Below are 24,909 nucleotides of genomic sequence, written 5' to 3' on the forward strand. Positions count from 1 at the left end.
CATCTGGGAGACATTATGTCATAGTTTACCTTTCAGAACGGAGGTGACTAGTGCTAAGCTCATGATCATAACTTGGATTTAGTCAAGGTGTTGCAGTCCAAAAGGTCACTTGCAGTCCAAAAGCTGTATGTCATAGCAATGTTACTGTTGCTGGTATAGACTTGTTTGGCTGGGATATTCAGTATCACACTACTGCACTGATGCATTTTCCCCCAGCTGTACTGGTGTCACTAACAAGTGTGTAATTGTTCAAATAAATAACTCTTGCCTCCAGCTTGCAGGCAGTGGGTCACTGGACTACATTTATTAATACCACAGGGCTGTTTTTGAACTTCAAAATTGCACAAACAACACTTGTGCAAGCCTATTGTGTTTAACACAATTTCAGATCACACTAAAGTGAAATAACTCAGTGGAAAATAGAATTGAGCAATGTTTATGTAGCTGGTTTGGAAAGTATTCCATGCCCTTGGGCAAATTGGAAATTCCCAATGTACCTGTAGCCATTAATAATGATCACATTTGAGTGTCTACAAGGCTCTGCAGGTAAAGGAAAGGCTTGCGTGCAGATGGGTTTGTGTGAACATGCATGTCTGCCTAATCAGCTACAGATACTACCTTTTCTAATCGGTTGTAATTTAAGTGTTTATATCAAAACTAATTTGATTATATTTATTCAGTTGCTGAACCAGGCCATTTTATTCCATGATTGTCATTCTCATGACGTAAGGGTTCTGCTTTAGTCTTGAAATGAACCAGAGTGTGACAAGATCTTTTGGCAGTTCTTTGGATGCAAAATGAACCATTTCAGTTTCATAACTAGACTAATTGTTTTAGCATAACTGCTTCCACGTTCTGCAAATTGCCTGTCCTTTTTTTCACAATCTAAGCCACTTGTGTTATCATAAAAAGTTGATTTTAAGATGTGAATCCCCTGAAGTTTGTTCAAACTAAAAGTTTTAACAACTTCTTAGAATGGCCATATCAGTCACATTCATTCATAAGATATTACCTCATGGCGGGTTTCTTTTCAAAGACTCTGTAAAAAGGTCAATGTTCAAGTCATTTACAAGGATTACGTTACATCAAGGCATAAAATTGTTCTGATCTAAAGAGACAAGTATGACATATAAACAGAAGCGTATGTCAAGATTAAATATTCATATTAAATTACCAGCTGCTGGGCCATATCAATAAGTGTCTAAATACATAACCACACTATCTTCAGATTGTGCCAGTCATATGAGGTCACCTTAGTCTGCTTTGAATCATTCTCAGTTATCTAATACTTCATCAGACTTTATTTCACTCGTTTTCAAGTCTGCATGGCACCCACCCACGCACACACAGGCACACACACACACAAGCAAAACATGTTTGTGACATTCCTGGAACAAAGTGGGATTCACTATTCCAGGTCAGACCGAGTGTTCCGCTGTTTCTGTGGAACCCAACGTCCTGCTTCAAGGGTTTAGAACGTACGCCTGCAGTCTGGGAACAGCCTGACACAGTCAGGTTCTCAAAACCACACTTAGGTGGATGGCCGTCTGCCGAAGACTCTTCTCATCCTTACAGTCATCATTTATCCTGTCCTCCTCCACAGTAGACAGACACCAATTAGCTGGTATTAGCCGTCACCCTGGGACAGGGTAGCACATGCTACTGTTGACAGCAGAGTAAAGGATGGCAGGCCGGCACAGGGTTACACAAACCAGATCATCACACGCACACTTAAACACCCACGGAGGCCTCTGATTGTCATTCCATCCCTTTCAGCGTTGGTATAGATTTTGAAGAACTGGTCTGTAATGTTTTGGGATTCTTTCCACTCTGAGCTTTGACTGCAGTCCGGACTATTGCTCACGCATGAGAACAGGGGATTGAGTTTGTCCTACAGGCTCCTCCATTACCCCTCTGCCATCCCAGAGGACTCGAGCCAGACTCTGATGTTGGGGAGGGGTGGGGGGCTAGGGACTTAAGGGAAATCCCATTAAGGGACTCTGAAATGCAGCCTTTGCTTCAAGTATGACCATCAGATCTGAGTTGTGAAATACGAACAACTGGAGACTCAGACTGTTGCTGTTGGCTTTTATCATGCTGTAAAAAAATGATCTGAGAGAAAAAAAGATATGTGCAGTGTTTGGAAAAGGTTTTAATAATGATGATGTAAATCTATGCTCCTCGTGTTTGTTTCATAAACATGTCTCTGGACCAATTTATGGCCAGCCACGTTTGGTCTTTGAAGTTGAAATTTGTTCATATATCTTGCGTTTGTGAAGGCCTTGGGTTTCTATTTCAGCAGGAACAACATATTTAAAACATCTTAATCTTCATCCTTCTCAGTAATGCTAACCTCTGTAGTGACTACTTTAGGGGCTTGATCTCCAAACCCCCCTGCCCCCCCCCCCTGTTTAGTTTAGCTGAGCCCTTTTTGAGATGCGAAGATATGAAGATATGGATGTCTATGTCACCATGGGGGGAAAGTCAGTGATTCTTTTAATGCAAACAAATGCATCCTGCTTTGTTTAGCACCCATGAATGTGCAAAAGACTCAATTTGTGTCGTGGGCTTGGTGTTGTTGGGTTAACGGTTTGTAAAACTTCTCCGAAGGTCCATCCCATCAGCCTTCATGTGCAGCTCAGATGTTCAAAGTGAGCCATCAAACACACATTCCACAGAACACATCATTCTGCCGAATCTGGCAACCCACGGTATGTGGCACCTCACAGAGGGGGAATCAGACGCAAATCTGCCTGGAAAAAAAACCCCCATGTCCAACATTCTGTCAACGTTCCACATGCGAGCCCCGTTTTCCAGTGGCCATCTGATGGGAGTGCCCCTCACCCAGACGTCACAAATCATTCCCCATACATAAATAAATGAAAAGCCTCGGTGAACTCACAGCTGCATGTATGGGTGAACATAAGCACAGGAAAGATCCCACTTCGATGTCTAGATGAAGAACCCCTACAGTTACTACAGCATCCCCCTACAGAGCCATGCTCATGGTAACGTAATGGTGTGTGCCATGATGTATTGTGTACCGTAGCAATATTTACATTTAACATTCCGTACGGTTCGCTGTATGGAACCTCTGGTTGCAACACTTGCTATATGGACCTATCAGTCTTCTGTTTACCATATCCCTGGAATACGACCGAAGCGAATTCTGTATACGCCCGATGGATTCGGATATTTCATGTGTGGAGCGATTGTGTGAGAGAGCGCACATGGTTGAGAGATGCACCCCGAAAGGCATCTCCTGCTGAGGTCGACCGGAACTTTCTTCTACAACGGGGGTTGACGTGTGCTCTACTTATTAAAAGCCTAACATTATCTTGTCTCCCTCCCTAACGTTTTGATTTCATTTTCCTTCTTGAAACTTGAAGATCTGCCAGATCGTCGGTTTTAGCCACTGGGAGGATTTATGGCTGGGTGATTGATGCCATATTGTGGACGAATGTTCATTAGGCGCCATGAGGAGGCTATGGACCCCAATATGAAATGTTTGCCAACCAAAAGTTGTTCATCTCCCTCTGGCTCGACTTAAGGGCCAACGCTCAGTAAGCGAGACATTGCGATTCCATGATAAAGAACCAGACGGAATTCTTCAGTGACATTGAGAAATTCGCGGGCTCACTTTATCTTGATGTTGGTCTCTTTAAACCGCCTCCAACATGAACGTACGTCCTCGTTAAGGAGCTGCTAATAGTTCATGACCCTGTAAGCTTAATACAAGCCATCAAGACAGGAGCTTACTGCTGCTAGCCGCTACCTCATGACATATATCAAAGCATTGTGACGTTGGCATCTGGTGCTGTGTCTCTGCCTTCTCAACGGGTTCACCTTGTCTACATTTACAATGTGAAATCAGGGGAAACCCGCCGATCTGGTCGGTTTGACTGAAGACCGGGGAGTTCAATCTCTGGAGCCATTCTCTGGAGTCAGGAAAATGGCTTAGGAGCTGCTTTGCTGTACCCTTGCCATGGCTCAAAGCCCTGTAACAACACACAGACCTCCAGGAATCAAATGAAACCTCCTTCTTTGAGTGCTAAAGCCCGGCACTCCATCGTCAACGTTACAGAGATCCCATCCAAGTCTTCAGTCACTCACCTAGAGATGGAAGCCCTTGACGTCAATAAGTTTTTCAGAAACACACTATAAAGCAAGGTTATAATCAGAGTGCGAATTATACAATTACCATCGGGGGGGTCAACCTCTTCTCCAGGGCGTGTATTGACCCCCCCGACTTGTTGTTTTTACGTCTTTTGGGGTCCAAGTCTTGATGTAATTCATTATAATGAGTTGGGATGTTCTGGCGGTTAAATACGGAAAAAAAGGTGACACTTCTGAAGACTTTGCACGGCTTGGATGTTCACCTTAATGTTTCTCCCTGAAGTGAATAATACGTAACCGTGGTTTCCATTTTGTTTTCACTCACCAGTCTGTTTGTTTTCACACCATTCTCATGTATGGTGGATACACGTGCCACCGAAAATGAATGTCTGTTTCTCATTACCCTCAGCCTACAGTAACTGGGTAGTGGATGAGGAACATGTATGGCAGCTGTCTTCATTTGTAAAAGTAAGCTCACGCTGAGTTCAGGCAAAACGAACAAAAGTTCTTCCGCCAGTAACAGAGCGTGGCTGGAGTCCGGGCTCCCTAGCGGTTTCCTCTGCCTGGCAGCATCAGACCAACTGACAGCAGAGTCTTTCTTTGTTCCTCCATTGAGGTCCTAAGGACTATTGTGTTGTGTTTCACCTGGAGTCTGTGTTGTTGTTTTCCAAACAATTGTTTCAACCAAGCAGTGGATCAACAGTATCTGCACTATACTAACAGAGAGTGGGTTCAACTTTTGCTGAGCGTACAAACTCCACGGGTTGTGGACCCCTGCCAGCTGCAAGCCGACAAGAAAGAGAGTCAAACGTTTCAATATTTGTCCCCGCATTACCACCTCCAGGGTCCCCTACTTGAGCCATAGACACCCCCCCTCCCCACCAACCCCCTCCCCACTTCAGTTGTCCATGACGCGGCCCTTTTACCAGCAGCAATGTTGTATCTGGAAACACCTCTTAGGCAACACTCTCCTCCCCGGGAACCAGAGACTGACCTCTCTGAGCATGCTCGGTGGATGACTTACAACAGGCCGCCCGCGGGGACTGACAATCACAGTGCAGGGGACGGACGCAGGCACATTTTTTCCAGAGAAGAAGGGCGCCTGACCTCGTTGAAGACAACCTTTACCCTCCTTTTTCTGGTTCCATTCATAAATCAGTGCAGGACTCCAGACTTCATATCCCAGAGAGCCTTGAGAGACATCCAATTGCACAAGCCCCATTCTCCTGTGTGGGGGTAGTGAATGGGATTTTGTTTGAATCGGTTCTTGAAATGTCACGGGCTAAGGTCTTTGTCTTCCTTATGGCTGTTATGAAAATGTTTCTGTGTCGTGAGGAGCTCCCTGTTCTATTCATCTGAGGCCAGTATTTAACTGTGCTGAGCTGGCTCGGAGTTGAGCTCTTTGAAGAGGTTCCGCGCTGTGTTGTGAGTAAGCTTGTTTGAGTGGGACCCTGGGTGGGAAGACAACCAGAAGACTTTCCATGACTCCCTGTGATGAGATGAGCAAGTCCACCGCCAGTTGGATGTCTCACCACTACCAGCAAGAGTACGCCCCCCCCCTTCCCCTCTCCCCCCCACTCCTCTCCCCCAGAACTATTTTGAACTGTGGCCTGATGATGACATCACTTTGGGCTCTAGGCCAAATCAAAGATTTTCCAGGAGGGAGAGTGTGACTGATATAGTCAAGGTTGTAAGTAAACTGTACTTGGAACAGCTGCCTATAAGAGTTTAACAGTAATTGAAAGATTATCATTGGGCAAACTGCAATTTTAGGAGATGAAAGGCCATTTTTAAAGGGGATGCGCCTGCATTGAAGTATTCATTTCAGAGAATTCCATGCAAAATTCTTTCAACTGACTGAACAACGTGAGTGGATGAGACAAGGCTTGTTATAGTAAAGAGTTATTACTTCAGTAATGTAATAGTTGGAGACCTCTGCACCTTTGTACTTAGTCCCTTGCAATTACAGGTTAGCCACAGTTATTGAAACTATTTAGAATGAATAAGTACTCTTTTTTTTTGCAAACCATTTATTCTCTGGGAGGATTTCTTTGCGAGTGTTCATACTATTATTTGTTATGTTTGTATCTTCATGGTAACTGTTTTATAAAGCGTGTGTTTTCCTGAACTCTTTCTTTATCACTGAATATCAATAGTTAAGACCCCAGTGAAATTATATGACTGCCAGATATAACTAACCAGTTGCAAGCATAATCATTACCTCAGACTCAGCAATGTTTACAAGCAAAACGTGTTCTTATAGAATATCAGAATTTCTTGGAAATTGTTTTCATCAAGCACACTTAGACAAGTGTTGATTCCAACATCTCACTTCTGAGAAGTTTTTGCAATACAACACAAACTCTGGAGAGAGTCTGACACAAAATAAGAGACCCAGCTCTCAACTTGATTAATTTAGAAAAAAGGGGGGGATGATAAGGGCAACAATAAAAACGTCCTCACAAGAAACCTCTTTGTAACCTGAATCTCTGCAGGGGCGGAGGAGGGTTCCCACCACACACTATCACCACGGTGATAAACAGGGGCCAAGTTGAACGTTCCCCACAGCAGCAGCCCACTAAGCACCTTCTCTAACAGCTATGCGATCCAACGTTGAGCCTGGACGTTTCAATGACTCTATTCCAATGATCCATATCCGTTTTCCTTTCCCTGACCTGTCTCCCTGTGTGACGACATCAGAGAATGGAAGCATGGCATGGGGCCAAAGCCCCAGCTCTGTAACAAGACACCTAGGGTAAACTGTATCCCGGGGGAACTCCTTAATCTCCATGTTCTGACCCCCAGGGGCCTCAAAGGGAAATCTAGTACTAATGAAGAGGGTACATCTTCCCCATGATGGCTTTCTCTTTGGCGGGCTGGACTGGCAAGAAGCTCTGCTTCATGTGCGGCACTGGAAAAGATGGCTTCGACTAAAACCGCCGCCTTTATTCTTTCCTTTTCCAGAACTTTCCTTTTCCTCGTCAGCATTGTGATTGCTGCGTTTACGCTCGGAGCGTTCTGGTTTGGGGTTGGCCGGGTGGGATCTTGTGTGCGCTCCCTGTTTCTCGGGGGGAGCGTGTCTGGCCTAGCTCGATCCACTCCAAACCTTGTAAAGGAATGGAAACAAATCCCTTGTTCACAGGGAAGATGATTACAGCGTTATGGCTCGGATCAACAAGAAAATGGAAGCGAACGAACATTTGTCACCTTCTTCTCTCCAAGTTATTTTCCTTCAATCCAGTCCTTTTCAAATGCGCTAATTTCCTTTGCTGATAATTTTCCCTAACTAAACAGTTAGGTGTGAACATGATTTTCAAAAGATCAGTGTACCAATCATAAGACAGTAGATCCTTCACTCCAGCATAAAGTGGCACGAGGACATTTGAGAACCACATTCAGTTAGTGAGAGAAACCCCATTATGTACAATCAGCGATGTCTGCATGGTGTGTGAAACGCTCATTCCATATTGTCCTCATTATTTTGGTGCATGTGCTCCATGAGTTTCTGGCAGCGAACCAAGTCCATCTGCCTTAAATTAACAGTGGCAGTTAGAGAGGCTCTCTCCTCACACAGTTTGACTTACCCAGGCAACGTGAAAGCCTCTATAAAAGGTTTCCTGTTGTTACCTTTTTCATCATGGAAAACCCTTCTTGGCTATTTCCCCCCCCACAACACATGCAAACAACTGCATTGAGCAAGCTCGCCACCTGGTGGTGGAAACAGTAGGAGCAAGAACCGGAGGGGTCAGAAAGAGGCGTCCACTTTTTGCGGAGGGATAGTGTGCTTTGATCCACGGTCGATGTTACATTCACATGAGGTGAGGTTCTGAATCGGCCTCGAGGTGAGGAGGTGTTGTGAGAGGCTTCTTGGCTCCCTTAACAAACGTAAACAAGTTGGAGACTGACATTTCCCAAATCCCCCCCCCCCCTCGGCATTGTTTTCATAAGGTGAACTCGATTCCAGTTGCTCTAATAGTCAATTATATTCCGTTAACTACATTATAAACCAAACTTGCTGTGATGTCACCTGACGTTTAGGTGTCCTCTGTGTATTAATCAATGCAGTGAAAGCAAATACCATATTGGATCCATACCCATTACCAACAAATTAGTAGAGTGGAGCCTTGTTTGATAATTGGATCCAGGCTTTTGTAGCAAAAGCAATTACTTATCTCCATGACAAAAATAATTTTGGGGGGAAGAAGAAGAAAAAAAGTTTTCTTTTATGATTTATGTTGGAGCACAGTATAATTTTGACATTCTTGCATTGTTTGATGTCTGTTCGTCTGAGGCTGGCGTGGTCTGTGGTGCATATGTTGTAGTGGTTTTGGGCCTACACATGGACTGGGCCTATTTAGACAGACTAATGATGTATCGAGAAGTTAGACACTCTGCTGAGGAAACATATTTGCCTCTGCTGTCTTGTTTATGTTCTCACACGACCAAGATGCATGCTTTACTGGCCGTACAAACCATGTTTATCCGCAAGTGGTGTATTTCAGATGTTTCGGGACTTAGGTGACCATCCCTACTGGCCTGTGTTTGTCCACAGACATGAGTTTGCATGGATACCGTGAGATAACAAACAGAAAACCCATACACCAGAGAGTCATGCGATAATTCGGGTTGTTAGCAAGGACTGGATACCTCTATGTGCTTGGCACGTGAGTACATGGCAAATTATGGGGATAAAAAAGAAAAAGTTCGACCCAATGTGGTGTAATGACTATAAAATAGAGTATGGTACCTGGAACTGAAAGAATTAGCTGGCTTTATTCTCATGATCTTGAACCATCTGGCCCAGAGTCCATGGCCCACCACTGCATCTCACAGCTGTGTTTGATATTCCTGACTTGCTCACTCTCTTCCTGGTTTGGCTCCACAGGTCTCCCCGGTTGCCTGGGTAATTTCGTAAGGCATCGTTACATCTCCGGTGCGAATCAGGTTGTGTTGTAAGAATCAGCGGGTGACGTGTGCAACAACTATGGATTTGACAATTTTCCGTAAAGCACACCTTACCAAGGGAGAGCAGAGAAAAGATGAGGACGGGAGGATGAGATTGAACTCAGGGCAAACGTATAGGCATGCATCATCTGCGGCTGAGGTGAATCCAGGATGGATCCAGACCCAGGCCTGCAGGGGCCCAGGTTGACCCAAGCAGAACCAGAGCCCCCTACCCCAGAAGGAAAGCCAATGGTTACAATTACATCTACACAAATGTAGCCGGTCTAAATCGGTGAAACTTACTCCTCAAGTATTTAACATCATTAGTGTAGATGGACCTCTGAAAAAGGTGGAGTGGGATTGGAGATGCATATCCATGATATCTGGATGGCTCTCCTGCCTTTATTCTGCTTATCCTTAGTCAAGAAATTTATCATGAAGGCACTTTGAAGTCACCAGGCCTTACCTTTTTTATGTCTCAATCTCTCTGAATATAGCCCAGTTTGCCACAGTTCCTCCGAGGCAGCATACCTGTTTAAGTGCCCGAATTTATGGGGACTCTTAAAAGTGCTACTTGTGCCCCGGTGCTTGCTGTTACAACATTCTCTTCACATAGTCGACAGACTGATGAGCCCCAGCCTTGCCATGAACATCGCTCTGAATGAAAACATGCTGGACGTTAATGTGATTCGGTCAGGTCGACAGAGCCCATCTCCTGGTTATTGTTTACTGCCCTCCTGAACACTTTTGGTCATTTACTTCAAAAAGCCAGGAGAGGGCCGTAGGCTGGGAATCTATGTCGTCTCACCATGATTCTCTGGCCAGATACTCAAGCATGTGTTATTGCTCCACACTCCCTGTAAGACATTTGTGACGAGAGAAAAAAGTTATGTTTCAAGGTTATCCTGTAAATCAGCTTTTTTTATTCCATAGATTTAATAAAAGCTCATGCATGCCACATGAATTATTCTATCATGTTTTCATTGTAACCCCTTTGGTTGTGTCAACAATAGGTGTGGGTTGTGTGAACGAGTATGAATCACTTAAGTTACCATTAGGCCCTTTTTAAGATTCTATGGAATATCTCACCTTTCCTAATTACATCTTCTGTGTTTCAATGTTCTAATGCATATATTCAATCAGCACATAATTCTGCAATCCTAGATTCATTCTGAAATGAGAGTCTAACTGTTTTGGTGGCAAGATGTAAAAGAAAAGACAGCAAGCAAATGAGCCATTCATATATTTCTTCAATGGCAATCACTTGTTGCCATGGTTTCATAAGGTCAGGATTCCTAGAAGTGAATATATATTATACCAGGCCAATTAAAACAGAAACATTAAAAAAATCAAAAATGCAAATTATAAGCCTCATAACTCATCATCTAATCTAGTCAAATCAAAAAACAATTTTAGGTATTTACAACATTCCAGTGCATGATTGTGAAACTAAACCAAAACGTTTTCAGAAGCAAAATTATAGAATTAAACATTGATCGATAATGCAGATTCAAGCTAAATAACACACCTGCTTATTTGGCTTCTGCTAATATTATCACACAACCAAATAGTACACAGTGAGTCTATCGATAGATGGTTTATAGGCCACAGGCCAGCAGGACAAAGAGAGTACATGTCAGACTGGCCACAAGGTGGAGGTAGTGAGAAACAGGTACACTTCCAGACGTGACTAAACGTTGTCCCCCACACTGACTGCAGTCCTCTTCACAGAAGGAGCATGGAGACATGTCTGACCTCAGTTGAGATGTGTACGTGGTCACGGTCATCCTCCCTGTAGGAGAAACAACAAGAAGGGGAAAGATGAGGCCCCTGAAAATGTTCCGATGGACTTCCAGGTTGTGAGGTGACTGGTCTCTTACTTGGCTCATAATAGTCGTAGATGACAACAGTCGCATCCTGGACTTTGACCACTTTGTGCTTGACCACGAGGGGGACATCCACACACATTTCCTCCATCGTCACCTGAGGAAGCGAGGCCACAAGAGGCAAGTTAGACGGTGAAATCAACTGACCGACTTGACCTGACTAGCTCTCCCCATAGCAGGGAGATGTGTCTTGTGTGTTTGGAGCAGAACAGCGGTGAGACATGAATCCAACCATGAGTCAAGGAAGAGGTAGTCTGGGTGATGTTGTGGGAAAACGTACAGAGTCCAAGTAGAGGACGACTTTGCCCGCCTGTGTGTCCACTCTTCGGACGATATCGTTGATCTCCACCCCCTCCTGGGCGAGACTGAGGCCACTGAGCAGGCCCACGTCCAGGATCACCATGCCCGTCTGGTTAATACCCTGACCCTCCTCCAGACTGCAGGAGACAACCCCACATGGAAGCGGCTGTATCAAACCGTAGTGCTGAGGACCTCTCACGCAACCTAGGTGAATAACAGCACTTGGCCTGACAGCCGACAGGCCTTACCTGGTGCAGATGTGGAGGTGGGCGTTGTACATGTCGATGTCGAACATCTCGACGCTCAAATCGAAGGCTTCGTGCTCGGCGTGACGCTTCCTCCGAGACAACCCCCGACTCGCTATGTTGTAGAACACGTTCATCTGAGAGAGACGGATGGGGAGGGGAGGAAAGGGCGTAGGAGAAGAGGGGGAGGGAGAGAGCGAGAGGGAGGAGAGAGGAGAGAGAAATGAGAACTGGTAAACTGAAGCACAAGAGCAAAACACTTTGCGTCCAGCTTCATCCCCATTGTTTTCCCTCTGGAAGCCTGCAGGTCGTTCGGACCGTTTTACAATGTTAAAGCATGTCAAGATGTCGACGTGCCGTCAGGGCTGGAAACACTGACTGACTCACGTCAGTCTGTCAGAGGGGGCTCTCCACCCCTGGGGGCTTCAGCGTGCGGCGCTCACAAAGAAATAGGTGAAGCACTCCAAATGGAGACATTTGGACAATTTGAGATGTCTTTCTCTTTTGATCCTTTGGCTTAGAGATAGGTAGGGGAGTGAGGCGGGCACGGTTCCTATTGTTCCCAGCTGCTGTGCTTGGTTCATGTGCTGTGCCTTGCTAATTAACACCTCCCCCATGCTGTCAGGCTCTATGGGGTATCTGCAGCTGACAGTATGTCATGAGCATCAGCAACTATGAATACCATATGAATCCATGCCACCCCCCCTCCAAAACACCTGTTCCCCCTAACAAGCATGTTTCAATCACAAAGGTCATGTCGCATGGTCAGGTTCCTATAAGGAATGCACCCCCAAATGCTCGAATTGCCATGATTAACGTATAACTTTGGTTAGGAGACATAAATCAGGATAAGTAAATGCAAGACCCGGTTTGAAAACTATAAAAAATAAAGTTTTGCTTTAGAATTGGGCGTGAGTGATGGTATCATTTTTAATGATTATCATAGAATCCATTATAGCCTACGTAGGAATACATTTCAATTGGATTTCAACAAGTATTCCAGCCTACCTGGAACAGAGCAAATCCATGACCCTCTGCAGCGATCTGCAGACGGATCTCTCCTTCCACTTGTGACATCTGAAACAAACACCACAATGGTCTAACATGTCCAAGAAGATGTATCGAGCCCAATGGGCTTGTTCATTGGTCTTGGGTTTCAGTTTTAATACAGACAGTCTCAGTAAGTGTTTAACAATCAGACAAACTCAACGGACCTCTTGGCTCTGATAGAGCAGGTTGTTTCCAGAATGGATGACAAAGTCGGCCAGCGTGGTTGAGGAGGGGGCCGAAGTCACCCGGATCCGGAGGTCCATGTTTTTAGGCCCAGCGACGGCTGCAAACTCAGACAAGGCCTGCAAAGCTATCACCGTGTCCTGCGAAGGGGGAAACCCCGAAAAACACTTTGAAGTTTAGAGTGTGCGTAAATGTCTCCACGTATTTTCATGCACGTGTGCCTGTGCGTCTGTGGGTGTCGAATGCTCAAGTGAGCACACAACCGTGTGTGTGTGTGTGTGTGCGTGCGCACGTGTCAGAACACAGGCTGTTGAAAATAACTTGAATCTGCACATGCCCTGCCAGCCCCCATCCCCTCCTACCCTGACACACTGACAAGGCAGCTGGTTCTCGTCCTGTAAGATCACAACCTTCTTACCACAGCTCAGGGCCAGGTGCCAGCCCAGCAGACTGTACAACGGTTGATCTCCAATCCCATCTCCACTGAGTCTTTTAAGCCTTTCGGGCCCCAAAATATTTCTTGACCCCCTACGCTATCCTTCGTGGGCTTTAGGTATAAGCCCCGCAGTTTAATCACAGCTTACCCATCTCCAGGCTCTTCATTTGGGCCTGTGAGACTGACAGAGAACAGGCTCCATAGACAAGTGAGTTCCTGTAATCGGTTTCAATAGCGACGGGTGGGTATCAGCTGAACCCAAAGCACATTTCCAGACCCCGGTCAGTCAGACCCAGAAATCCACGTCCAGGGGGTTTTTACCTGCGTGGAGCCGTACCCCCCCAGATGGTTCCTCTGCTGGCTCAGCCACTTCATGAGGGGGAAGCCCTCCAACATCTTCCCCCGCCGGAGCAGGGAGAGAAGCGTGTAGGCGGCCATCTCGATGTCCACGGTGCGCGGCTGCCAGGAATCCGTCAAGCCCCCGCTTGGTGAGCCCCAGAACGGAACACCGTCTGCACAGGAGGAAGCGAGGGGGAAAGAAAAAGAGCTCCAATAACATTCCCTGCTGGAATGTTATTGATATATATATATATATATATGATCCTGCACAGCATCACAGCACCACCTAACCCCTCACACAGGCCCCAACCTAGCCCCCACCACATGATTACCCCTTATCTCTGCTCGTCTCCACAGCTGATCTAGCGCCAGGTCTGCGTTGCTGCTGTTGGCCAGTGCCAGGGCGTAGGTTACCAGACACAGACTGTAGTTACTGGATACCCCCAGAGCCAAGTGGGTCTCTAGGAACATTAGGCCCCCGGAGACCTTGCTGGCATACTTGTTCTGAAAAGGAGACAGGGGCCAGTTCATCACCCAAAGGATTGGAAATCTGTGGGTGTTGAATCTATTGTAATGCGATGACTACACAAGTATATTCAGTTGATATTTTCCCAGACAAGGCAATACCTCATAGTTTACTATAACTGTGCACCCTTCTGCACCCTTCTGCCTTGCCATGTTGGTTATGTACTAAATGTGTTTGTGTGCAGGGGCAGACTGGGGGAAAAAAGTGGCCCGGGAGTTACTGTCAGACCGGCCCACTCAATACACGGCGTGTTGCCCACTCAATCGTACGTATCGACCAATCATTGGCCTACTTGGAAAAAAAACCATACATTTAAAACATTTGGGGAAAATTACAAAGAAATTACATCATATATATCTTTTCTTACGTTGAACGTCCGAAGTCCGTAAGAACACATTTCAGAAGACACTTCAGAACATTTTTCAAAAAATAGGAGGAGTATGAAAGTCAGTCAGTGATTTTAGACGGTCTCAGAGAATATGATATGTGTTCAAGCTGTGTAATATGGAACATAGTTGGAGGTGCTGGCGATGTCAGAGGGAGGGCCGGTTAGTGACGGCAGTGGGCTGGTATTTTGGACCATCCCAACCCCGTCGGCCCACCGGGGATTCCCCCGGTATCCCTGATGGCCTGTCCGCCCCTGTTTGTGTGTACTGTGCATCTATTTGCATGTACTGACAGTACAGATTGTTTCCCACCTTGAAGTCATCATCCTCCAGATAGGCCATGAGGACATAGGCTGTGAGGGACACAGGACCATCCAGACCCCCTTGGAGCTCAGTGTGGATGACCCTGCCAGGCTCCACGAAGGCCCCGTCAAACTGCTGCTGGGCACCCAGCCAGAAGCCAGTGCCAGAGAGCACCATGGGGTCAATGTAGATGAAGCGCTGAGCCTGCAGGAAACACCTCAGCACGAAGGCAGAAAGCCTGAGGAATGGAGACGACCACAAAACGGTTTGGACTTGTGTTAAAAAATTGACTTAGCTCAAAAGTAAATCAACAAGAGGAGGGAACTGTAATTGTGATTTCTAATAGGGAATAATTTTCAGAAGCTGAGGAAGAACTTAGATGTTGACTTAAAGAATGAATTACAGATGGTTTATTAGTAACAGGCCTGGAATCATTAGTCCATCACAGCCTGGTGCTTGGTGGTCACATTTACGTAAGTAGGTTACAGAGTATACACGTTCAAATGTAGTTTCCATAGAATTATTTCCTTCTAGAGTACAGCATGAGATAATCGAGTCCCAACATAGAATGTCTCCAGTGTTCACCTTCTGGCCTCATAGAGTACCATGACAATGTCATATCTCATCATACACTTTGTCTCCTTACTCCTGGATGGAAGCCTTGTGCTCTACATATGAAACTAAGTATCCAAGATGACCTTGGAACAACAGGTAACTAAAAACCCTACTATCAAGACCAGAGTGGGAGAGTTCACGCACCAAGTGCTCCCAGAGGAGTCACCGTCTCCGAACGCGCTGAAGGACCCGTCGTCCCTCTGGTAGGACAGCTCACGCTCATAACCTGTTAGGACCAAGAGACGGTGTTATGGTAGCGTACAAACTCCATTCGAACAAGGGACCGCAGAGCTTTCAAACTCATGTAGTTCCTCATTTGGATGCAAAAATGACTTTGCGCAAAACTACAAAGACAGCACCATTCAGCATGTAGGATGTGGCTTTGTCCAGGGTGCCTTGATCTGCTTGGTTTGTGGTCTCGAGGTAGCGGAGGATGTAAATATTGGGTGCAAAGTGGATCATGTTCTGCTCCCCACAACCATAGGGCATCTGAATGAGAGACTCCAGACCTGTGATGGAGGGACCAAGAATGTCACCTACACAACAGATGAGCGAAAAAGAGAGAGAGAGACATAGAGGGAAAGTGGAAGAGAGAGAAAGCGAGATTGAGCTTTAAGGGGGCAAAGACATGTCATCCATTATTCCATTTGAGAGTCCTCAGCAGGAATCTGAAACATCAGTCACAGACCAACAAACACAGGCTCTCTTCTATTTACAAGAGCCACCACTTCAACAAGCTTGTTTACCACTGCAGACAACAAAAACAACCAAGCAGCATGCTAGGCTAACTAGCGTGACAGATGCAGCAATGTTATGGTGCAGTGCACTGAAGGGTATGAAAACAATCACACAGCTGTTGACTGTTAAATAAATTGGAGCCATTTTTTTAAACGTGTCACTGTTTTCCATTTTTGCACTGAAATTTACGAATCTATGAATGTTGGAAGGTTTCGATTACAGTCTATGTTAGTGTTTCTCCTTCTTTTGTTCTTCAACAATGTATTTTATGGGGACTAAGGTCATTTTCATTAAATTCAGACGATAAAGGCAATATGTTTTTTACAAGATTGTAGGAATGTGGTTTTGTCTTCAGTTTATGATGGTGAAAGGGACACATTCTACATAAGACATACCGACAGCTGTCAATTGAACTCTCTCACTGCCTTCCACTACATCTGCAGGGAAGGTAAATGAAATGTCCTTGGTGAAGTTCGCTTCTTGTGACGTCAGCTCCAAGAAAACAGTCTCTGAAAAAGACTGCTCGAGTCCCTCCGGCTAGGAACAACACAGATGAAAAATGAATGTGCACAAAGTTGGTGAGTCAAACTTCCTGGGCAAAGCTAACTCATAGTTTTGTGTATTTAGTGAATACAACACTCAGTGCTGGTATGTGTATTTGTGTACTGTAGTCATACAAACATACTTTTCCAAAGGGTGGTCAACAGACCTCAAAGATGCTCACAATAACTGGTAAACTGAAAGTGCAGGGAAAGTCAATGTCTCTACCTTGACCTGAACCATCTTGAGGATGCGGTCAGACGCAATGAAGGACATGGCTTTGACGGAGATGGGGATATGTCCCAGGACCAAAGGCCTAATGGGAAACTGGACAGACAGTCCACTCTCCCCCTCAACCAACACCTCCTGTACACTGGCTGTGGACAAGTCCTCATTGTCCGGGAAAACAAACTCAAAGGTGTCACTCTGAGCAACAATCACCATGACCTGGCAAAAAGAGAAGGAGAGAGAGAGTGAGAGACAGGATTGAGAGAGAGTGAGAGAGAGAGAGAGAGAGAGAGAGAGAGAGAGAGAGAGAGAGAGAGAGAGAGAGATAGAGCACAGAGGGAATTAACCTGATCGTTTCACACGGATTTCAAAAGCAACGCAATACACAAAGAGACAAAAGGAAGTGTTCCTCTCCCAAAAAGATAAAAGCAACAGGACAGGTGAACACTGACTTGAACAATGACACAGATCAGAACAGTGATAGAGAAGCACAATGGTCTGCATCAGATCAACCCATAGGTGATCTATCCGGCAGAATACTCAGATACCTTGGTCAAGGTCCCAAAAGTACGAGACATAGACAAGACTACATGGATAATTATATAAAAGATCCATTCAAACCCGGATTAAAAAAAAGATTATCAAAATGTTAAGAAAACATTACAACAGGTGATTTTGTATTGTAAACAAAACTAAATTGATACTTTGCAGTATAATAAAGTATTATGAATTTCAGTCATTTGGAAACTGGAAGTGGTAGAGTTTGTATAATGGTTCTGAGAAGGCATGGACATGAATGTAAATCATATCTAACTATGAACCTTGCTGCTGGATATACTGACAAAGTAAACAATGTACACTTCAGTTTTAGTGTTATGGAAGAGTGCATTAAAGATTCTCACCTCCAGGTCACGCTTGAGGTAGTTGAAAAGAACAACCTCGACGACTAGCAGCTCCCCTCGGATGATGTAAACAGGCAGATTCAGGGACAGGAAGAAGTCCTGGAACACTGTGAGCTGAGAAGAGCACTCTCTCAGTAAGCAAGGAACGAACAGGGCCGTGACACCGTTTGAAAGCAATGACCTGTTCCTGACCATGCAACAATCCAAAGCCTCCCACCCCAGACTTAAACACAGACTTCAACAAGTATGAAAGTATTTGAAAGTATTTGAACGTGTTTGTTTTCTAACCAATCCCCCCCCATAGATAACTTTGGTTGTGCTTCTGTTGAGATGGTGTGTTGTGACCATACCTCCACCGGCGTCTCCACAATCCCCAGGCCCAAGTTGGGAGACATGACGAAGGCTGTGGCCACCCAGGATGTGATGCTGTCTGGCACAGTCACAAACAACTCAGCTGTTTTCGAAAGACTGAAACGAAACAAGCCCCCCCGTGTTCAACAACAATTCAGGTCCCTCAACACAGAAACACCCACCACATATTTCCACCTTCCAACCCAATATCCATACTCCTCGTTGTCTTTCAGGCAAGAGAAGGCAACTTTGAGTTTTTCACGGGTCATGTGACTCGCTTGGTTGGAACTCGGGCTCTCTAATCGTTCTCCAGGTGTGTCAGGTGACCGGCCCTGATCCTCTCACCTTATGTTGGTGTCCAGCCACAGCCAGGTCTCAGGGAAGTTCGTCCGGAGCGGCGGTATCGTCTCCATTGCCCATTCTCCCCCCTGTAGGATGTCTAATCCCTCCCCTGCTGTGGGGCAAACCAGCGCGATGTGAGCCCTGCTCTGGAGCGCCACGATATGAACAGAGTAGAAAACAACTTTTCTACATGACTATACTAAACTAAATGCATCTCTAAATCCTCCTAACATGCTCCTTGCACCTTCCCTTCCGAAAGTACTGAAGGTGATAAACTATTGTTTATCTTGATGAAAGTTCTGTCAGAGGAAGATTCGTTTTATCCAAGGAAGAGAGAATGAATGGTTGTGTTTGGGCAAATCCAAGCAGGATCTATGGGACCATGAGTTGCATTTTAAAACTTACGGAATTCAGGTCTTAGGCTGTCCTCCATCTCCTCCAGCTTGGCATTAGTCAGAACTATGAGGCCACATGCCTTGGGATTTGACACATTATCACAAAGAATGCATGACAAATTAATTTGATATCAGTACAATATCATAATTATGTATTTTCTCCTCTATGAACAAGAACGTATTCTACAGTGCAATGGAATCGAAACCATTTGACATGCCCGGAAGGGTGATAGATACCGTGAAGATGGAATATGGATCTCCCATTGTTGTCACAGAGTTGAGCATGTCTTTCATACTGTACTCGTCCATCTCCTCCAGCACCTGACAAAGACACATCCCCCAGTCCCCAAAGCCCACTACTGTTACAACCGACAAAAGCCAAACAATGACAGAACCAGACAATAAGGCCTACATTGTTAGAACCTGTTGACCAGGTTGGGAGAAAACCCTTCATGGTGCCTTGCTTTACACCCGGCCGATACTGGTGGGAGAGACGGATCGGGTTTCATAGGTAGACCTGCAGGGTGTATTATCTCACGCCAAATATGTGGTGTCGTGGTGAGTGGCGTCAAAGGAACGTCCTTGGAGGGACGAGGACTCTTAGACTGGAAGATCCATTTTGAATCCCACCTGAACTCTTGCCATAACCTTTCCCTAAACCCTACCAAATGTCACATCGGCAAATATTTTGGAACGAGATACAGTCATTCACTCCTTCTCTCTCTGAGTTACCCTGTAGACATATTTTCCGTCATCTCAAGGAGTTCTTTTGACAATTATATGGAGGTCTTCCTTACCATTTCCCTGGTGATGTCGTTGTTTGACTGGGAAGAGCGCGTAGCCTTGTCCACCACCAGGATCCCTACCAGGGAGCCAGGCTCAGCCACTGACACCTTAAGGGACACCCCTTCTGCCGGCTTGACCCGGGCCTCACTCCAGCTCAGAGACACCTTGTTCTTCAGGACTTGGGTAATGGGAATGTGCAGGGCATCGTTGATGACCTCTCCATCTGGATGGATGCAGTAGACGACCACACAGGCCAGGGGAGCCCAGGTCTCGTCTGGGGTCAGGGTGAGGGAGGCGGAGGCCCGTCTTCCAGCAGACACTACCTGGCCCTTGGATATCACCTGGGGAACCGTTAAAACCACGGTGAACCTTTGTGCCGTCTATCTTGTGGGATTCAGCAGGATAACTGCTGAAGAGATGCACATTCTCTTGCGAGTGTTTTGTCAAGCCAGAAGGCTCACCATATAGTGGAACTCTTGTAGTTCAAAGTTGCTCTGAATTAGCAGGGTGAGTGGGGATCCAACCTGAGACACAAACAGGTTGGCTTACAATGATGGAAGAATAAAGAAACTACAAATGACAAAACAATTGACTGGGTGAGCTCAACAAAATTGCCATCATGACCAGTCTTAACTACACCAATGGAATACTGTACCATGTGTTCCAAAATACATCTTAACCTCCGGGTCTCAAGTCTATATCATCACACTACCAACCAACCCATCTGTATTCTTTAATCCTAGCAGATTTGAGAAGTTGAGAGCGCTGACCACGTGTACCTTTGGAGATGTGTCAGGACTCTGGATCTGAAGGTAGGAGCGACTGGGGGACGTGTAGCTGCAGTACAGCTGCAGCATCTTAAAACCATCCTTAAACGAAGCCTAGAAACCCGACACCAGAGACCATGTTTAGCTTATCTTGTTGTTCTCACCGCAGCGTTGTCTGGTGTTGCAAACATATTCAAAGTGAAGGTCATCAAGTTCAATAAAATGGTTGCTTGAGCCTTGGACATAAATAATGGGATTTAATTGTTGCGGCGGTGTTTGGAGAGAAAAAATGGGCCTTACATCTACGGTGACTGTGGCTGTTTCATGTGAGAGCAGAATGTGAATGGGTATGACTCCATCAGCCGGCAAAGGTAACGCCATTTTGTTGACCAGTATGTCATCAGGCATAAAGGCCTGCATGTCTGGTTCTGGATCTAAACGGGGCCGTAGCATCTCTGTGTTCCAGCTCCAGGGACTATGCTTCTGCTGTGTCACTGTCACCATCACTATTTCCCCTTCCTCCTTCCCCAGGGACTCCTTGTTGTACCTTGATATTTTCAGCTGCAAGAAGAACAGAACAAGCCAAACTTTTGACACAAAAGCAAATCCTCCAGAGATGTTGATTTTTTTTTTTTACTGGATTGAGAATTAGGGTGGTTAGGACTGGGAAAGGTTTGACAGATTTGACATGCAACACAGGAAAGATCAGTGACACATTGAGACACAGAAAAATCACATTAAACCCCCTGCCGGTGTACCATGACATGAGGTGGTGTGAAATGATGATATGCGCTACACAATCGGATCAGTGATCTGACTGTAGAAACCGAGGGTAATGCAAAACGGGAAAGAGCGACATGACCTACTTCAGAAAGCTTTACCCACACGTGATGCTTGTAAGAAGGAGCATTTCAGTGTTTCTACCATCTTAAAGAAACAATGAGGTGCCTTGTCATCTTTACCTCAGCAGTGAAGTTCAGACCTGGTTTTATTCGTTTGGGATATCCATGGAAGGCAAGAGCATATTTCGAATTCACCACTGTCACTTTCCAGGTGGTGCCATATGTCAGTCCTTTCAGAAAATCAACAAAAAGCACATTCAGAAATTGTAAACTCTTTCTGTATTTCTGCTCACAATTTTTTACTTTACATTATGTTTATCACCTCTGGGAAGTGACTGAATAGGACATACAATTCATTGTAAATGTTTCACTGAGACAGAAAACAACACATTGTAAGAATGAAATACAGTAAATGAATGAACTTCATCTACCAGTTAGGGACTCAGTGACGTTGACCATTATGGTGAGGAACTCCTCATTTTCATAATTGTACATGAAGTCTTCTGATCGTTTATTCATCCACCAGTAGTCACTGATGATAACAAACGTGATTTCTGCTGTGCCGTCAATCTGTAACAAACAAATATCAAGACAAACATTGCAGACCCAAGTTTGCTATGAATTAGTTATATTTATGTGACCCTGATATATAGGCTGTAGGTTCTTGCCTAGTTAAAAACAAACATTCAACTGTCAACTACCGCACAGTCTTATCTTAAGTAGTTGTGTACCAATACATTTGCACTTAGTTGCAATTTACATAGGTGCATGTTTGCATGCATTCATGTATACCAACATAGGTGCAGTTTGCATGCATTTACGTATACCAACATAGGTGCTGTTTGTTGCCAACGTACCTCTTGTTCTTCATCATAGCTGACGTCAATACCATGGAAAGTATGCAAGTATGTGATGTTCATGTGTCCGTGTACAGGTTTACCATACATGTATCTATGAAATACGTCAAAAAAAATGTCCAAATACAATTTAGACACTACTTCAAACTTACTTCCATAAAAATGGACATGCTTGTGTACATTCTAGCAGACTAGTATTGTATGGAATACTCACTTTGCTGTAACTGTCCCCCAAAGGCTGTTATCACGATATAGAACTGAGGGAGCATCTATCTTCACCTCAAACTTAGGGAGCACTGTAAAAAAAATGCACGTTTAACCAATTTTCAAGGGCCGTGATCCCTGCTAAAGCTCACTGTCACTTATAAAATTATTCACCTTGCAACTATAGTACAATTCAATGTATTAAACTTTAAAAGCATTTGTATCAGCATGGAGATGGTCAATACAGATGGATTACAACACCTATCATGAATCACCAAGTGGAATACCCCAGGGAAGAGCAAACAATAAGAGAGGGTCACAGACGTCACTGTAAAAGAACTGAGACATAACCTGTCTTCACTGGAGGCTCATCTCACTCTGTCACAAACAGAACGTGAGGGTGGTAGTACAGTGAAGGGTGGTTTCTCAAAGAAGTTGAAAAATACGTTCTCACCATAATGAGCGACATTGAACTGTTTTTCACTGACAACATCCTGCAACACAATAGATATATCAAGTAGGAACAGCATTTCAGTCCCGGACTATTCTTAGATTTTTGTTTACAATAATATTCCTGAATATTTGGAGGTTTAGATATACAAAACCATAGTATAGTTTTTGTAATACCTTTGATACACATATTGAAGGTTTATCACTACATTCTTAATCAAAATCCATGCATCGCATGACACCCTAAAATCGAACACAAGCTCTCACCACAAATACTGCCCATACAAAACATGACAGTGCTGTTTCACATTTATGGTGTGTCTTATGTGCGGCTGGTCACATTAGGAGTATGCTTGTAACACGAACAGACTCACGTTGACTATAGTTACAATGGTCCATAGGCCGAGTGGAGGATTCTCTGACAGCTGAAGCTCTTTAGACACGACACCCACAACAGTGTCCAGAGACAACCACTGCTTGATCAGGTTCCGCTTTGGATCCTGCCTCACAGCGACAACACAAGAAGCGAGAATGATGGAATCGCTGTGGCTATAACAATGTCCCAAGCTTCATTCAACAAACAGTTCATATTCCCATACGTAATCCTAACATTTTGAAAAAAAACAGTGGGAAGTAGATGCACTCACCTTAATGAAAATATCTATGGGGTTCACGTACGGCTTGCCATCTGGATGAATGGACACTGCCCGGATTTTCACTACCTGCCCGGGCATGTAGTTAGGCTTGTCAGTTTGAATTAAAGTGGACAAGCTTTTGGGATTGAAGTGGAGATACGCTGAATCGTTGAACACCACATCTTTCCCCACATAGCCATTGACCAGCAGCTTGTAGGGTTTCCAGTAGCTCTGTTCAGAGTAAGGGATCTGCAGAGACAGAGGGGACAGACCACAGCAGCCCAGGGTTCAAAGGTGACCAGGGCTGGATGCAGAGGGGCCCTGGCAGGCTGGGTGAAGCAACCTTTGTTCTCTCAGTCAAAATGGAGGTTGGTGATCCATCTAACTTGACTGGTCAGGTGTATAGTATGGTTGTTTTTATTAAGGCCTGATCTTCGCATGACTCGCATAGGAGTCATGGTGTATCACACGTGCTGTGGGACCTGAGATGAGACTACTTAAATGGTTGCCGTTTTAAGATTGACACAGAACTCAGGTTCTCCTCAATAAAATGAGAAAATGTACATCAACTCAAGAAGAAACCATAGAAAGACAGCAATCAAATTGTCATCATGTAGAGACCTTATTTTCATTTTGGTTGCATTACAAATGAAAGAAGGACACACTTACCGGTGGAAGAACCAAGACCTCAGTGGAACCTTTACAAACGCAAATCAATAAAGACAATAAGTTCACGTCGTGTAAAGTCTGATTCAAACCAGCCAATACTAGAGGTGTATCTGGAATGCAGATGTACTTGCAATCTAAATTAGAATGATAAGTCACCTCCTTGAATTGTTGTTGTGTTTGAGGCAACTCTATTGTTGCCATTCATAATCTCAGCACTGACTCTGACAGGGGAACCTGTGAGGATGGTGACTGATAATGTTGTGGAGATGCCAGGCCGAAGAAACTTTGGAACTGAAATCAAATACGAAGGATCACGCCTGGGGCTGAAAGAGAAGTGAAGAGGAGCACAATGAAAGGGGAATTCAGGCAACATACGCCTGTTTGGTAGTTTGGTGAAAACATATTTTGTGATAACATTCGCACAACCAGTAGGTTCCTATTCGTTTTTATAGGTTTTGATTATTATAAAGTGAGAAATTCTCTGTTCTGAGAGAGTTTATAGTTTAATATTACAGGAGAAGGGACATTATGGATTTCAGCTCACACTACTCACACTACTAAAGAAAACCAAAAGCACAACTAATTACATACCTTGCTGTTGTGTTCTGGGCACTGCTGAAACTGACAAATAATCCAAGCAATCCAAACACTTGAAAAAACTCCATTTGCATGGACCACACACACTGTGTTATGCTGATAAGTGGACCATGTCGTTTTGGTGATGGTCTTCATAATCTGTCTCTGAAGTAACTCCACCTACAATAAATAGCCCCCTGGGGAAACTTGGTAATGTCCCCTTTCAACCAAAAGAGACTGAAACACGCCTGTCACTCCAACATCAGTTGTGTAATGGACAGTATGGTTTAAATAATGG

General features: G+C 44.8%; 1 protein-coding gene across 1 annotated transcript; it reads right to left on the reverse strand.

Annotated features, from left to right (window-relative positions):
* Positions 1-9,969: 9,969 nt before the first annotated feature.
* cd109 (CD109 molecule) lies at positions 9,970-24,706 on the reverse strand. The gene is made up of 32 exons (XM_084700132.1): positions 24,627-24,706; positions 24,192-24,358; positions 24,036-24,064; positions 23,379-23,615; positions 23,106-23,231; positions 22,736-22,775; positions 22,292-22,373; positions 22,078-22,171; positions 21,652-21,790; positions 21,341-21,450; positions 20,679-20,939; positions 20,391-20,492; positions 20,073-20,135; positions 19,623-19,952; positions 19,063-19,146; positions 18,836-18,905; positions 18,434-18,542; positions 18,088-18,205; positions 17,738-17,851; positions 16,836-17,054; positions 16,463-16,604; positions 15,689-15,865; positions 15,474-15,555; positions 14,724-14,952; positions 13,832-14,003; positions 13,482-13,672; positions 12,706-12,864; positions 12,500-12,568; positions 11,495-11,628; positions 11,227-11,383; positions 10,941-11,043; positions 9,970-10,852 (listed from the first exon to the last, which is right to left on the reverse strand). The coding sequence occupies exons 1-32, from the start codon at positions 24,704-24,706 to the stop codon at positions 10,659-10,661; spliced, it is 4,383 nt and encodes a 1,460-aa protein (XP_084556258.1). The 3' UTR covers positions 9,970-10,658.
* Between the last annotated feature and the right edge of the window lie 203 nt (positions 24,707-24,909).

The sequence above is a fragment of the Hypomesus nipponensis genome, chromosome 6, assembly GCF_054491055.1.
Source record: "Hypomesus nipponensis isolate SF chromosome 6, ASM5449105v1, whole genome shotgun sequence".
In the NCBI taxonomy this organism is placed as follows: domain Eukaryota; kingdom Metazoa; phylum Chordata; class Actinopteri; order Osmeriformes; family Osmeridae; genus Hypomesus; species Hypomesus nipponensis.